Source organism: Tenrec ecaudatus, chromosome 16, assembly GCF_050624435.1.
Source record: "Tenrec ecaudatus isolate mTenEca1 chromosome 16, mTenEca1.hap1, whole genome shotgun sequence".
NCBI classification, from domain to species: Eukaryota; Metazoa; Chordata; class Mammalia; order Afrosoricida; family Tenrecidae; genus Tenrec; species Tenrec ecaudatus.
Window position 1 is genome coordinate 84,377,457 of NC_134545.1, and position 15,537 is coordinate 84,392,993.

At 47.1% G+C, this 15,537-nt stretch overlaps 1 protein-coding gene across 3 annotated transcripts in view; it reads right to left on the reverse strand.

Annotated features, from left to right (window-relative positions):
* Window positions 1–15,537, reverse strand: part of DNMBP (dynamin binding protein) — a 115,270-nt gene that overhangs the window by 58,943 nt on the left and 40,790 nt on the right. For 2 of the 3 annotated variants that reach the window (XM_075535114.1, XM_075535115.1), the window contains exons 2-4: window positions 11,049–11,204; window positions 7,816–7,938; window positions 323–2,308 (exon numbers count right to left, since the gene is read on the reverse strand). In XM_075535114.1, the coding sequence (XP_075391229.1) occupies window positions 323–2,308; window positions 7,816–7,938; window positions 11,049–11,193 (2,254 nt within the window). In that variant the 5' untranslated portion in view covers window positions 11,194–11,204. The remainder of the gene's footprint in view (window positions 1–322; window positions 2,309–7,815; window positions 7,939–11,048; window positions 11,205–15,537) is intronic. The other variant, XM_075535117.1, reaches the window with a different exon arrangement.

Here is a 15,537-nt window from a genome sequence, read left to right on the forward strand (position 1 = left end):
GCCGGGTGGTAGCCAGGGATGTGGGAGGGGAGGGAACGCGGAGGTCCTGCTGTGGGGCACGGGGCTTACGACGACGAGGGTAGATGAATGTGGGAGGGGAAAAGAACAAAGACTGCAGAGCGTGAAGAACATCGTCAACGTCATTACGTTGTACAGCAGGGAACTGGTGAACGGTTGGTCGGTTATGTGTATGTTCTTATCACAGTTAAAATCAAAACAAAAACCAGATAAAATAAAGCACGGGTATCCCCTTAAGCTGGGGGAGGCTGTTTTTGGATAATAGGTGGCCAGAAACAAGTACAGGCGATCCCCCAGCACTTACCTCTCAGGGGCTGGAGATCCACATTCCAGCTGTCCACGCTGCTCTCATAGAACTCGACATTCTCGGGCGGCTTTGCTCCCTGGGACTCGTCTTGCTTCTCCTCCAGCGGTGAGGTGAGCTCTTCTGGAGTCCTGCTATACATATCTAAATCCTGGCCCATTTCGTGCATCTTCACCAATACTAAGGGACACTGCTGGGAGGTCTGGTCCCGAGTCTTTTCCATAGTCTCAGGGCTCTCTCCTTCCAGAGTCTCACAGCTGGGGCGGTGACCGGTCAGGAGGTTGGAAGAGGCTGCATTTGTTCTCGGCTGTGCAGAGGGAGGCAAGGGAGCTGGGCGAGAGGGTCGCACTGTCAAGGGGAACACAAGTGTCAGGTCCTGGTCCGCCAGCGAGTGGGAAGACGTGGATACGGGGGTACAGGGCCGTGGGGGTGGCGGCCGCAGGGCCTTCCTCCTCTCAGGCAGTTCTTGTTGAGGGGTTAGCTTTGAAGAGCCACAGACAACATCCTTCTCAGAGTGAAACTCCATGATTGAAAATTGGCGAAGGAGCTTCTCTGGTTCGGGGCTGGGCCCCGACAAGCTCTTCTCAAACTCCATCAACTGTTGGGTCAACTTGGAATCCAGGTCGGTGCTGCCATCTCCCCCTTCAAGGGCCACTGCTTGCACAGCAGAACCGGGCAGCCACTCCGACCTCGCTGGTCCAGCCCTCAAGCCGGGAGCATATTCTCTGGACTTGCGGTGCTTTTTAGAGCACCTCGCCAGGCCCTGGAGCCGAGGACTCAGTTGGCTGGGTGCGGCTGTCCTAGCAGGTGAGGGCAAAGAGCTGCTTTGGATGGCGGGCCCTGGCTTCTGAGAACTTCTCAGTTGGGAATACGCTCCTCTGAGAGGTAGGGTGGAGTAGTCTCTACTCCGAGCTTGTGCCGGGAGAGGGTCAGAGGACTTGTCTGCGCTCTGGAGGCTCTCTTTCATTGTGGAATAATACTGAGGCTTCTGCACTCGGGGATGGAAAGGTACGTGAGGTTGGGAGGAAACACCATTGACCACTTCTAAAGGATCACTTGTGGAAGAGGCTTTGGCCAGAGGCGTTCCCTGGCCCGTACCTGCGCTTCTTGGAGGCTCTTCCAGGAGGGCTTCGTCGAGATGAGAGCACGTGTCTGTTTCGTCCTCAGAAGCCAGCTGCTCCTGGAGAGAAGTGGACGTGCCCGAGATAACGCAGTGGGACTTCTCTGCTCTGTACTCATGCGATCCGGGCCTTCTGTCCTCCGCTGCTAAGGCGAGCTCCGAAGATGGGTCAGAGAGCTTGGTATGGCTGCTTCCCTGGGGCAGACTCTTGGTTTCTTCCGCCCTTGTGTTAGGACACAGCTTTACAAAACGGTGAGGAAAGATGCCTATCCTGCCCTTCAGTGATCCCTCTAGCCAGCCATCGTCCAGGGTCCCCAGAATTTGGATTTTGTCCCCTACGTCAAAATCCAGCTCGTTCGGCTCCAGGGCTTGGAATCTGTAGAGGGCAATCCCGTAGGGCCCTGGTTGCTCTTCATCCTCTTCCGGGCCACCCTCTCCTTCTCCTGGAGGGCTCTCTGCCACACCGTTACTTAGGCACCCGTCTTGTGTACTAGAACCTATTGGCTTGTCCACGGTCCTCAGGGGCCCCAGAAGCTCTACAAAACCTTCTGGGAAAATGCCTCTCTGACCATCCAGCTCCCCTTCAAACCAGCCTGGTTCAGGAACGCCAATGATCGTGATCACATCCCCTTCTCGGAAGTCCAGCTCCTCCTCCAGCTGGGCGGACAGCCCCATGAGGGCCCGTGCTTGTCCCATGGAATAGTCAGGGATCTGAAGCAGGGCGCTCTGTGAGTGCCACCGACGGCTTTGTGAAGAGAGGCAGAGCTCCCGGGTGCAGGAAGAGGGGAAGAAGCCCCGTGCACCCCAGCAGCTTCGACCCTGCAGCCAGCCGGCAGTGGGAGAGCCATCAAGAATCACCAGGTCACCTACGGGGAGAGGAAAAGCCAATAAAATGTCATCGCCGCTGGCAGAGCATTAGTAGACGGGGGCGACTCATTGCTGGAAACATCTTTTGAATCCAAGGACCATTCCTCGACTGCGGAGCATGAACCAGTTTGAGTCTCGACACTGAAGGCTTCCCCAGCATGGCCAGCAGAGCCCTGGGGTGGGGGCTCAGATCTCTGACAACTTTCACGATAATACTGTTTACATTTCTCACTCTATTGACACATGTGCTGACAGTGTCAAAGCAGCAATAGATACATCGGGGTGCCTTGGCACGAGCCCACAGAATGGCGACACTATGCAAGCAGCTACGGTATGATCACCGCCTACAATCCCTGCCTTCTTCACCACAGCGCCTGCATGGTTAAAAAGAAACAAAGCAACCCAAAGGAGCAGTTTTCTTTTGCGACGTTCTGTGAGAAGGGAAACATTTCTGCTGCCGGTTGAAGGGCCAGGCTTGTCTCGAGGAAAAGCCCTCGTGGGACCGAGCTGTAAGCCCAAGAGCAGCGTTTCCCCACTTGAGGGAGGGGCTCACTGACAGCTCTCAGGATGCAGGCCCCAGTCTTGGCCCACATTCTCTTCAAAGTGAAAGAAGCCAGCCCGCAATGGGAAGGGAAGGAAGCGACAGCATCTCCTGTCCAGGACAAAATGCCAAATTTCAAGTGCGAGTTTAAATTTTGGAAAACCTGTAGCCACCACCCTGAGCTGACAGATTTCCCAGACTCAGAGTTTTTTTTTTCTCCTCTTTCTGATGAAATCCCTGGAGATAGCAACAAATATAATTTTTGTGCTTATGTAATGATATGGTCAACATGTGAAAATCTGTATAACTCACTGGGCCAATAGTTTTCCAATGACTGAAGGAGGGTACTATAAAATCATGCACGGCTAAAATCCATTTGAAGGTCAGGCAGACTACAGGATTTTAATATAACAATATGAAAAGTTGATTGATAAAATTTCAGATTACACTGGGCAAGTAACCCTTCAGAAACTAACTACCCCTCATTGCATTTTGGCACAGTATTGCAGATCAAAGGACGTTTAATGATCTGAACAGACTATCAAAATACTCTTCCCTGGTGGGGGCGAGGGGAGTGGAAATCAGCTGATACCAAGGGCTCCAGTAGAAAGAAAATGTTTTGAAAATGATGATGACAACAAATGCACAAATGTGCTTGACACAATGGACGAATGGATGGATTGTAGTAAGAGCCCCCAATAAAGTGATACGTAACAAAAATACTCCTTCCATCTTCTAGCATAGATCTGTAGGAGACCGAATTTCTTATTCAAGCAACAGACAGAATAAGGAAGCAAATTGTTTGCAGAAACTATACTTATTTTACACAAAAGTTAGTTATGTTAACATGTAATGCGTTTATTACTTATAAAAGTTGAATTGGCACGTAAGCAAACAAGTTTCCCTTAACTAGTAAAAAAAAAAAGTTTTCCCTTGAGCTAAAATATATGGGAGATACACACACACACACACACACACATGATCAAACTGACAACAGCAACTTGAAAGACTACATAGGAAACTTAGAGGGATAGTGGCTGTATGGTAACGAGGGAGGAACAACTCAAAGGGAGAGTTGTTCAATTCTAAGGATGTCATCAACATCACCAATTGTACATGCAGAAACAGCTGAATGGATGCATGTCTTGTTGTATGTATTCACAACAAAATAAAACGTTTAGAAAAAATAATTGCTAAGTATTTTTTAATTTCTCAGTTCAAATTGGTAATACAGTGTATACATAAAGGGGCCCTGGCGGTGCTATTGGGTAAGAGTTGGACTGCTAACTGTGAGGTTGGTAGTTCAAAGCTACCAGCCACGTTGCAGGAGAAAGACGAGGCTATCTACTCCCCTAAAAATTTACAGCCTTGAAAAGCCTATATAGAGTGACTGTGAGCAGAAATGGGAGCTCTGTTGGAGTGGTGGTTACGTATTGGACTACTAACCACAGAGTCAGCAGTTTGAAACCACCAACCGCTCCCCAGGAGAAAGACGAGGCTTTCTGTTCCTGTAAAGATTTAAAGTCTCGGAAACCCAAAGGAACAGTTCTACTCTGTCCGACAGGGTCACTCTGAGTTGGAATGGACTCAATGGCAGTGTTTTTGTTTGTTTGCTTCCTTGCTTGGACTATATAGTGCACTCAATGGAAAGTTTTATATTTAATAGGAGACTCTCAATACATTTTCACCAACTTGATATTATTTTTATCAGATTTGCCTGGGAAAAAAGGGGGGAGGTGGTCTTGGTCCTCTATTTCTTTATCCCTTTAAGCTATGATCTAATATCCATTGGACATAGCTCAGGGTTCCGAGAATTGTAACAAGCAGTCCCTCTACCCGCCCGCCCCTGAGCCCATTCCGTTGGAGCCACAGAAGAGTCACCAGTGACAGGCCTACTGTTCACACACAATGAGTGCTTGGAGCACGGGACGCTCAGAAACACGCCTCACCTCCCACTCTGTGGGCTTGGACGTGAACTGGCTCTCTTAAAGCTGTAGGATTAGGGTGTTTTCGCCGTGTGATCCCACTCCATAAAGCAACACAATAAGGCTTGCTTTTCTGTCTATTTTCACCTGGGTGACCAAGTTGAAAAACCTCATTTCCTGCAGACTGTCATTCTATTGATTAGTATTACAGAATGAAGATGAGTTCTTAAAAGCCATAGTTTAGACCATTGGAAGGACCTTTGAGAAGATTTAGGTTTTCTATTGTTATATATGTACATCTATATGTGCTTTTTGTGTGTGTATGTTTTATATAATACATGTGTATACATTTAATTCTTCACCATGGAGTCAATTTTGACTCACAGAAACCTTATAGGGCAGAGTAGAACTGCCTCTGTGGGTTTTAGAGATTGTAACTTTTTATGGGAGTAGACAACTTCATTTACTCCTGTGGGGATCATTAGTGTGCCATATACACAGGGCTCTACACACACACACACACACACATACACACACACACACACACACACATTTCTCAAGAGCACAATTTAGTGATCTTGATTATATTAACCACATTGGGCAACCATCACCCATAATCATGGCCAAATTTCCTATCAAATTTAGTTCATTCATTAGTCCTGCCCTGACTGTTCCTGGGTTTTCTCACAAGTCTTTCATTTTCCTCGGAGGGTGTCATGGAAGCTAATCTTCTGGGCTCCCAGTTGCCACCTCAGGTCTGAAAGCCAAGTTTCTGAAACCAACAACCAGGAACTGCTGGACTCGAGTTGGGATCAACAACAAAAACAGGGCATGTGGTGACCCCCGGGGTCAGCCTCAGTCTTTCGCTCAGTCGTCCATAACACTTTCCACAATGTGCATGTTTGCGTCCCTCTTCGTCAAACTCACTTGTCTATTTTTTCCTCTCTCTCCCTTTTCCTCGCTTTGTTAGAGAAGTTGGTGGCACTGACCCTTCTTCTAGGAGTCAGTCTTGCTTAAAACTTAAAATACCACTGCTGAATTAAAAGAAGAAGAAAAAAATAGTTCAAAACCATTGGGTAATTTAGGGGCATGTGACACCTGCTGAGGAAGAGTGACACCTGCTGGCAGAACCACAGTGATTCCAGCCTCTCCTGGAAAAGACAGACACACACACACACACACACACACACACACACACACACACGTGAAGGGACCCTGAAATATAGTGACCAACCTAAGGTGAAGAGTGATAAAGATATTCAACATTTATTCAGCACTTTCGTGTGCCACACATACAAGTTGATTTAATCTTAGAACTTCCCATTTTGTACATAGGAAACTGAGGTTGAGAACTTCGTGAACTCACCCCAGGTCACTAAGTGGTAAAGCTAGAGATTGCCTAAAGTCCTGACATCCTCAAACTAGGGCCCGCGGGCCACATGCGGCCCACCAAGGACATTTATCCGGCCCGCCGGGTATTTTTGCCCTGTTTGTTTTTTTACTTCAATATAAGATATGTGCAGTGTGCATAGGAATTTGTTCATGGTTTTTTTAAAAAAACAAACAAACTATAGTCCGGCCCTCCAATGGGCTGAGGGACAGTGAACTGGCCCCCTGTTTGAAAAGTTTGCAGACTCCTGGCCTAAACCATACCGTCTGTACCAAATGGGTATTGGGTGTGTGTGTGTGTGTGTGTGTGTGTGCATATTTTTGTTTAATGATATTAATCCTAATGATATTTCTGAAAGGTTGGTCAATCAAAACCCAAATCCAAATTCAGTCTCTGCCATTTCATGTAAGAACAGAGTGTAACTGTCCCCGTGGGCTTTCTAAGACTAGAATTCTTCTTTCTCCCACCAAGCAGCTATGGGTCTTGAACTGCTGACCTTGTGGTTAGCAGCCCAGTGGGTCACCATGATGCCACCAAGGTCCCTCCTTGGTCAATGATAATAAACCAAAAAGACAGCCAGGTAAACCATAAGAGGTCTCAAACACGATCGCTCACACTCTTAAGGTTTCGAAATCCCTCCAGACATAGGCCCCCATCACCAAAGTTTGGTTGTGTTTCCACAGAAGATGAGACTCTGCACTGCGACACTTGGGACTGCTAAGGAGGATCAAAGGCACAAGGAGCAGGGCTCACTGGACTAGACTAGAGGACAGGAGAAAGCAGCCAGTGACTGCTGAAATGAAGCACTGATCTCATGAGCAAACAATTCTCCGTCTAAGAAACCGAAGGGGCAAGCCCAGCACTTGAATAAAAGGAAGCCTACGGAGGCTGAAGTCTAATGAGCTGTGTGTGGTATAAAATAGGGAAGCCTGGGGGTATTGGGCTGCAATTCACAAGATCGGTAGTTCGAAACCACCAGCAGCTCCACAGGACACAGTCTGGGCTTTCTACTCCTGTAAACCGTTTCAATCTCGGAAACCCACAAGGCAGTCACTACGGGCACAGCACTGATCTCATGGCAGTGAGTCTGGTGTTTGGTTTTGGTACAAAACCACACCTCCAGTTTTCAGTGACCTTGCTTCCAACTAGCAAAATTAGTACCTGCTGATATGAACTGTCATGCACTGAAAAACCACGGGAGAATTATAATCACTCTGATATCTCATATAAAATTTCCTGGGGTGGGGGAGGGGGCACGTTGAGTGTTTGTTCTTGTTCAGTGCTGCGGAGCTGGCTCCTAGGCAAAGCGACCCCTACATGCAACAGAGCCAAACACTGCCTGCTCCTGCTCCATCCTCACCAGTGTTGCTTACGACACAGCTGAAACTTTCATTTTCCATAAAAGACACCCTGCTCTCCTGGTTTGTGCTGAGGATCAAATGCGAATGCTTGTCTTTGTGAGAAGAAACCGTGGAAACTGTCAGTTGTTCTAAGGTCCAAATGGGTCAGGACTGACTTGATGGCAGACAGTCTGCAGTTCTTGATGACGTGGGGGAATTGGAGTATTGCTGGGGCTGTCCAGTGGTTAAGCACTTGAAAATCAGCCCCATCTACAGTGGAACCGTTTCTCCTCTTTGCCGACCAGCTTACCTCGATGGAGGGCAAGACTGTTGGCTCCTTGGGACGAGAACTCACTGGTGCAGACAAGCAGCCGCTCCCCTTCTTTCAGACTGGGGATCGTCAGAATTTCCACAAAGCTGCTGGGGAACTGTCCTGTAAGCAAACGCAACATGACCCAAACCAAATGTTAGTTTTCCTGGCCTGTGTACAGGGGCAATTCGTTGTGTGTGTATGTGTGTTTGTTTTCATGCCCACCGACAGATCCTCCTCACCCCCTTTTTAAGCACCTTTTTGTGCAGTTTGTGGGAAATTTTACAGAGCAAATTCGTTTTCCTTTCAACAATTGCACTCATGTCTGGTTTCACAACATTGGTTACTGTCCCTTCAAGCTAACAGCGCTCTTCTCCTTTCTCCCCGGGTCCCCTGTTTCCATTCAGACTTCTCTCCTGCCCCGTCCTGCAGACTGAGCTGGGAAGTGCTGCCTTTTTTGGCCTGGTATGGTTGAGGAGCCTTGGTAGTGCTGTGGGTTAAGCACTAGGCTACTAACTGGAAGGTTGGTGGTTCAAACCCACCAGCAGCTTCTCAAAAAAAAAAAAAGATGAGGTTGTCTACTTCAGTACAAATTACAGCCTTAAACCTTCACTCAATCTACAGGTTAAACAATTTCTTTCTTCTTCTTTTTTTTTTAACAACCTTGGAAACTGGTTCTACAGAACAGTTCTATTTTGTCCTAGCAGATCACTGAGTCAGAATGGACTCCACTCGATGGTAGTAGGTTTGCGTATGCACCTGTGCTTATAGCTGATTGTACCCATCTACAGATTTTGAGTTGAGAACTTGTAAGCAGAGGACCCGTACTGGGGGTGGGAGGAGGCTACAAAATCAAATGCACTGGAACACAGAACATGGCAGTCAATGTACATTTCCTGGATGCCTTTTACACGAGGTGGGCTGCAGAGGGGGAAATGAATGAGTAAGCACGTCTTGGCTCTCAAAGCTCTTACTTTCTAATGCAGACACAAAATCCGACTCAGATACATAAGAATCTGATTCTGAGAGCAAACGTCACTCCAGAGGCAAATTGCACTGAGGACTTGGAGAAGGTGGAGAAGGACAAGAAAGTGCTTCCCACACTTTCTGGAGAAGTGGCATGACATCTGAGACGGGCTTCTGAAGATGGGCAGGGTCCTGACAGGCAGGGGAGACAGGCGGGGCTGACAAGTGGGGAGAATAAGGGCATTTGGTTGAGTCTCCCTTCTCATGATCTCCTGGGGCCCTGCGGGGGCAGTGGGTTTCTTGTTGGGCTGTTAGCCGCCCAGTTCAACCCACCAGGTGCGCCAAGGGAGAAAGAGGAGGCTTTCTACTCCCATAAAGATGAACAGTTGCAGAAAATGCCAAGGGGCAGTTCTACTGTCCTACAGGGTCACCAAGAGTCAGAATCAACTGAACGGCAGTGGGAATCATCTCCTGTATCTAATTCCCTCCAGCCCTCTATCACCTTGTCTGGGCCATCTCCATCTTTCACCTCAGTTTCTGACACAGCTACCCAAATGGCTTCTTGCCATGCTCCAAAGATCTTGGGATAGCTCAAGTCATTTGTGCTTGACTACTATCCAAAGGTTACGTGTTTGAACCCTCCCAGAGGTACTGCAGAAGAAAGGGCTGGCCATCGGCATTCATAAAGTACACAGCTAAGGAAGCCCAGCGGAGATCAGTCCTACCCTGTAACACATGGTCTCTTCCCATACCCTCTGGGTCTTGCTAACTTCTACTCATCCTTTGTGTCTTACCTGAGGTATTATTTCCCCCAGGAAATATTCTGTAATCTCCCAAATGTGGGTTAGAGACCCCTCCTAAATGTGTCCATGGAGGATCCGCTAATTCCTTTCTCATAGCAAATGGCACTTTGGGTGGTACCTGCCGTGAACTGACTGCCTTCCTTCTAGAAGGGGTAAGACCGATACCGTTCTTAGCCATAGGGGGAAGAACTGTCTCGATCTTGATTATCATTATAGTCTCGAGTGGACATTAAAAAAAAGTTCGAATGAAGGAGCAAACAAATGATAAAATGTGCTCTAAGGACTGTGAGGTGCTAGATGGTTTTCTGTCAACTTGAAGATGTATGAAAGTATGGGGGTGGAGTCTAACCTGCGAATCAGCTCAGTGCCTCATGGTCCCTCCTTGAGGGTGTGGCCTTCTTATGACTGGGGGAAACTAAATCTCCCTTCCTCCCTCCCTCCTTCTCTGTCCTTTACTTTCCTGCTTGCTGGGACTCAGCCACTGACCCTAAGAGCTGCTTGGGCCTGCCATGTTTCCAGTGACCTTGAAACACACGACTGCACCCACCGGCCTGTGATCTTCCTGCATTCTCGGTCATTGTCTGTGACTACACGAGTCTGAAGAGGGACTTATGGACTAGGATTGGACTTATGGACGTGAGAGGACTGGGCTAGGATGCCTTCTTGGGATATAAATAGTTCTTGATAGACAGCTCTTTCTTACACATACATGCGTGTCACTGGATTTGTTTCTCTAGTCGACTTAGCCTAACACAGACTGTATGTAAGACATATCTCAATCCAGACTTAGAGGAGTAGATGTCAATTGAAACTGGACTACAGGTGTATACTGTGTGGGAAAAACGTCCGCCCTTCTCTGGGCTAAGGAATGCAGGAGGTTGGTGGGAAGATCTATTTTACAGACTCGGTGGACGGTGAGCTGGTGTCGAGAAGCAGGAGTGGGCAGCATCTAGGGGAGATCACAGCTGTAGTAAGTTTGAGCGACCAGGAATCTGGGAAAGAGTAAACAGGAGGGACTCATCATGTGACCTTGATAAGAAGAAGGAAAGGGTGGAGAAACAGTTCAAAGAAGGCCGCCAGGGATTGCTATGTGAGGAACCCACGCGCTATAAACCAGGGAGAGAAACTCATTGTCCGGGGAGGGCAATGATACCCAAACAGGGCTCTGCACAGAGGGGCCGGGGACGCACAGAGAGGAGAGAACAGACAACCCTGCGTGCACAGGGTAAAGACCTGGGAAGGGGAGGCTAGGGAGGAGGGAAGGTCAACAGCCAGCAGGGTTGAGGGCAGCTGCTGCTAAGCAGTTCATCCTCGTGAAGGCCACACGGAAATCCTCTCTTCCTTGGTAGAGCGTGGCAGCAGCTCACAAAGAAAACACTAAAAGGTTTCTGAAGCTGGTGGACTTGGGCTTCCTTCCCATGCAGCTTTGGCAAGCGAGGGGCTCTGCTGTCCGTTTCATTTTACCTGTAACATCCTCTTTCTTTCCTAGAAGCCAGAACTCATCGACCACCGCCAGCACCTCGATGACATCTCCCACAAAAAGGGGCAGTTCTTCAGATACGCTTGGGCAGAAGTCGAAGATAGCGCGGACCACTGAGCCAGCCTCCATGGTTTAAGGCCCTGGAAAGAAGTGGCAAAAAAGACAAGGAACAAAAGCACAAATCCTTAGAGCAGTGGTTCTCAACCTTCCTAATGCCCTGACCCTTTTATACAGTTCCTCATGTGGTGGTGACCCCCAACCATAACATGATTCTCACTGCCACTTCATAACTGTTATGAATCGGGCGACCCCTGTGAAAGGGTCATTCGACTCCTCCAAAGGGGTCACAACCCACAGGTTGAGAACCGCTGCCTTAGGGCATCAGTAATACAGATTTATTTCCTGAGACTGATAGAGCTCAAGATAGAAAGATAATTACAAGACAAAGCTAAGCAAATAAAATGTTTGTACTTTACACTGGAAACTAAAGAAAAAAATAAATTAAAGTCCTTTCTTTCTCATTTACTTCTTTTTCTTTTTAGCATTCATTTGTTTTGTTTTGAAAACACATACAGCAGAATATACATCAACTTGACAAAGTCCACGTGTCCAATAACGTGCGACGGAGGATGTCTTTAGGCTGTGGAACCAGTCTCACTGTTCTTTGCTGAATCGCTCCTCCACCATGAACATAAACTCCCGCCCCCTAAGCTTATTCGCTAACCTGGACTGCTATCGTCTCATTCATCTCTTGAAAACAGTAATCACAAAGCATTTTCCCCCTTCATTTGAGTCTCAATTCTAAAGTTGGAAAAAGAAAGTGACATCTACACATGGTGATAGAAGAGATTAAAGAATAGGAATTACAGGATTCTCAGCTGGCTTGAGGAGGGTAAGGAAGAACATGAACATGATTAAAGGACTACTATTGATACCTGAACGACGGAGTAGAGTTCTGGGTGTCCTACATCTTTATGTAGGAACATAAAGCCTCACCGTTCTCCTGTGGAGCAACTCATGGATTTGAACTAGTGATCTTGTGGTTAGCCATTCAAGGCATAACCTACCATGGCAGTGGGCAATATGCTACTTTTAGAACATAATTTTAAGATGTGACATTTTTAAAGTACTATGTTGCCTGCTATTACATGTGGAATTTAAAAAGTAAGGAGTTGACTTACTATGATTGGATTATTGGAGCATATAGCATATGAATGAAATGCTAATGAAACTGTTTAAAAAAGAGAGTTGAAATATGGTATACTGGTTTATCCCCCATAACCATCTTAGAGAAAAATGAGGCTCAGTGAGGTTAGAAAACACACTTTGTCCCAGATCACAAAGCTTGTAAGCAGTAGGGCCAAGAGTCAAAAATGAGGACCTCTTGTCTCCTACCTACTGAGAGTCTGCTTGTAAAAAAACGTTACCATAGCTGCAGAACAGCAGGACCGCAGCCTAAGGGCGGAGCTTTGAAAGCTATTGGAAAGTAAAAAGCCACCACAAGAATGAGAAAGAAATCCCATACAATTCAGCACTACCTCTGCCAGTTATCTACCTAAAGAAGCACTAGCCTGCTTGATCAAGAGGTGCAGAAGGGATCAGTTATCAGGCATCAAAGAACAAAAAAATCATATCATTGTATGCTCGCCTCCCTGATATGATCGCTGAAGACAAACCGGTGCATAAGCAAATGTGGTGAAGAAAGCTGATGATGCCCGGCTATCAAAAGGTATAGTATCTGGGGTCTTAAAAGCTTGAAGGTAAATAAACAAGTGGTTATCTAGCTCAGAAGCAACAAAGCCCACACGGTAGAAGCACACCAGCCTGTGCGATCACGAGGTGCCAAAGGGATTAGGTATCAGGCATCATCAGAACAAAAAAAATCATATCATTCTGAATGAAGTGGGGAATGTGGAGTGGAGACCCAAAGCCCATTTGTAGGCCACTGGACATCCCCATACAGAAGGGTCTCAGGAGGAGACAAGCCAGTCAGAGTGTGATGTAGCAACGATGAAATATAGAACTTTCCTCTAGTTCTTAAATGCTTCCTCCCTCACCCCACTATCATGATCTCAATTCTACCTTACAAACCTGGCTAGACCAGAGGGTGTACACTGGTACAGATAGGAACTGGAAACACAGGCAATCCAGGACAGATGAACCCTTCAGGACCAGTGGTGTGAGTGGCGATACTGAGAGGTTGGAGGGAGGGTGGGCTGGAAAGGGGGAACCGATTACAAGGATCTACATGTGACCTCCTCCCTGGGGGACGGACAACAGAAAAGTGGGTGAAGGGAGACGCCGGACAGTATAAGATATGAGAAAATAATAATTTGAAAATTATCAAGGGTTCATGAGGGAGGGGGAGGGGGGAGGGAGGGAAAAATGAGCTGATGCCAGGGGCTTAAGTGGAGAGCAAATGTTTTGAGAATGATGAGGGTAATGAATGTACAAATGTGCTTCACACAACTGATGTATGTATGGATTGTGATAAGAGTTGTATGAGACCCTAATAACACTATTTAAAAAAAGGAGAAGAAAATCAAAGGAGAGAGGGAAGGGTAAGATGTGGAGGAGGTGGATAAGAAGTTTCAAAAAAAAAAAAAGCAAAAAAGAAAAAAAAATTAAAAAAAAGAGAAGTTTCAACTGCTGAATACAAAATTGATTATCTGAAATACAAAACTCCTACCTCAATCTCAAAAAAAATGTTTAAGAAAACTTAGTAAATGGGTCTCTATAATAAATCATAAATAAAAATAAGATTTAATACAGTATACCAAATCAAGTATGGTCTATGTTTTCAGTTCAAAGATGTTTGCAGCCCATCCCTGGAGGGCATTCTTGCACTGAGACAATGTCTGTGCTGTCATGCGGTCTAAGGCCATTACCCCTGGGTAAGGGCTTCTGGGAACCTAAGGTGTGTTTCAGAGTCAGGAAGAGAGACAACAGAGCCTATACATCCACCTGGAAGAGGCCTGGCGGCACAGGGGGTTATGGGTTGAACTGTCAACTGCAAGGTCAGCGGCTTCAAACTACCAGTCAATCAGGGAGAAAGATGATTTTATGCTCACAGCTTTGGAAACCCACCGGGCCATGTTCCTCTGGAATGGACTGGATGGGAGTGAGTTTACGTCCACCCGTGAGCAATGAGCCGTGATTAGGCTACATTTCTCCCTCGGTCTTCTTGAATCAGAGAGACCGAGGTTCAAATCCCAGCTCCACTACTTATGAGCCATTTCACCTTGGGCAGGAGCCCTGGTAGCCTACTAGATCACAGTCCAAGCCCACCAGCTGCTCTAAGGGAGAAAGAGGGGGCTTTCTGCTCCCATAGAGATTTACAGCCCAGAAACCCACAGGGGCAGCTTGCCTCTGTCCTCTAGGGTCACTAGGAGTCAGAGCTGACTGGATGGGAGCGAGTTTGGTTGAAGTGTGGTCACCTTGGACATATTCCTTAGACTCTCTGTTCTTCATTTTTCTTGTCAAAGATAAAAATGGAAATACCACTACTCTCCTAATAATCACGAGAATGTTTTAATGATTATAATAATTAATGGTGACAACAAATATTTATCGAGCACTTACGATGTCAATATTTGCCAAAAAGTTGATTCCAACTCATAGGGCAGAGAACTGGCCCTGTGGGTTTCCAAGGCTGTGGTCGCTACAGAAAAAGACTGCCTCGTTTTTCTCCCACAGAGTTGTTGGTGGCTTCAAACTTCAACCTTCCTGGTTAGTAGCCAACTGCTTAACTACTGCCCCACCAGGGTGTGCTTCACAACAACAGCCCTATTGGGTATAACTGGTTCCCATTTTACAGGTGAGGCACAGGCTCCGAGGGGCGATGTCATCTGTCCAGGGCCACAGATCCTTAACTAGTATGCTGACAGAGTGACAGCAGCGTCTCTGGGCCAGGACTGAAGATGCTCCATGAGCAGGAGCAGTAAGCACATCTCTGTCTGGAATCAACTACAGCCTCCTGTCTGGGTCACTGATACGCCACCCGACAATACTGTTTCAAGCACACAAACACTGCAGGATGTACTGTTTCCACATGCCCAGACTTACTGCGCTCTGACCATTTTTGAACATGAGACTCGACCTCCCTGCTTTTTCCCCAAAGAGGACGCTGAGCGTGACTTTCTCTTCGGCAGCAACGATGCTCACAAGCTCATTATCAAGACCGTGCTTTACTGGGCTGTGGGTAATGCACAATACCAGCACGACATAACTCGTGGGCTTCTCCTTTGGATGACAGCCTTTCCGCTGCAATCTCTGTATGTCCTCTGTCAACTCGCCAAGGCTCTTTTCTAGATTGTGGTTTATAACCAGCTGCAGGAGAGGGACCACACAATGACTAAATGGTCCTGGGTAAATAAGAGCCAGTCAGCTCTCAGTGAGGGGCTCACAGCTGCTTTTGTGGTGGTAAAGTACGCATGTGTGGGCTCAAGTTGTCCCAGGTTAGGCTTTGTGTTC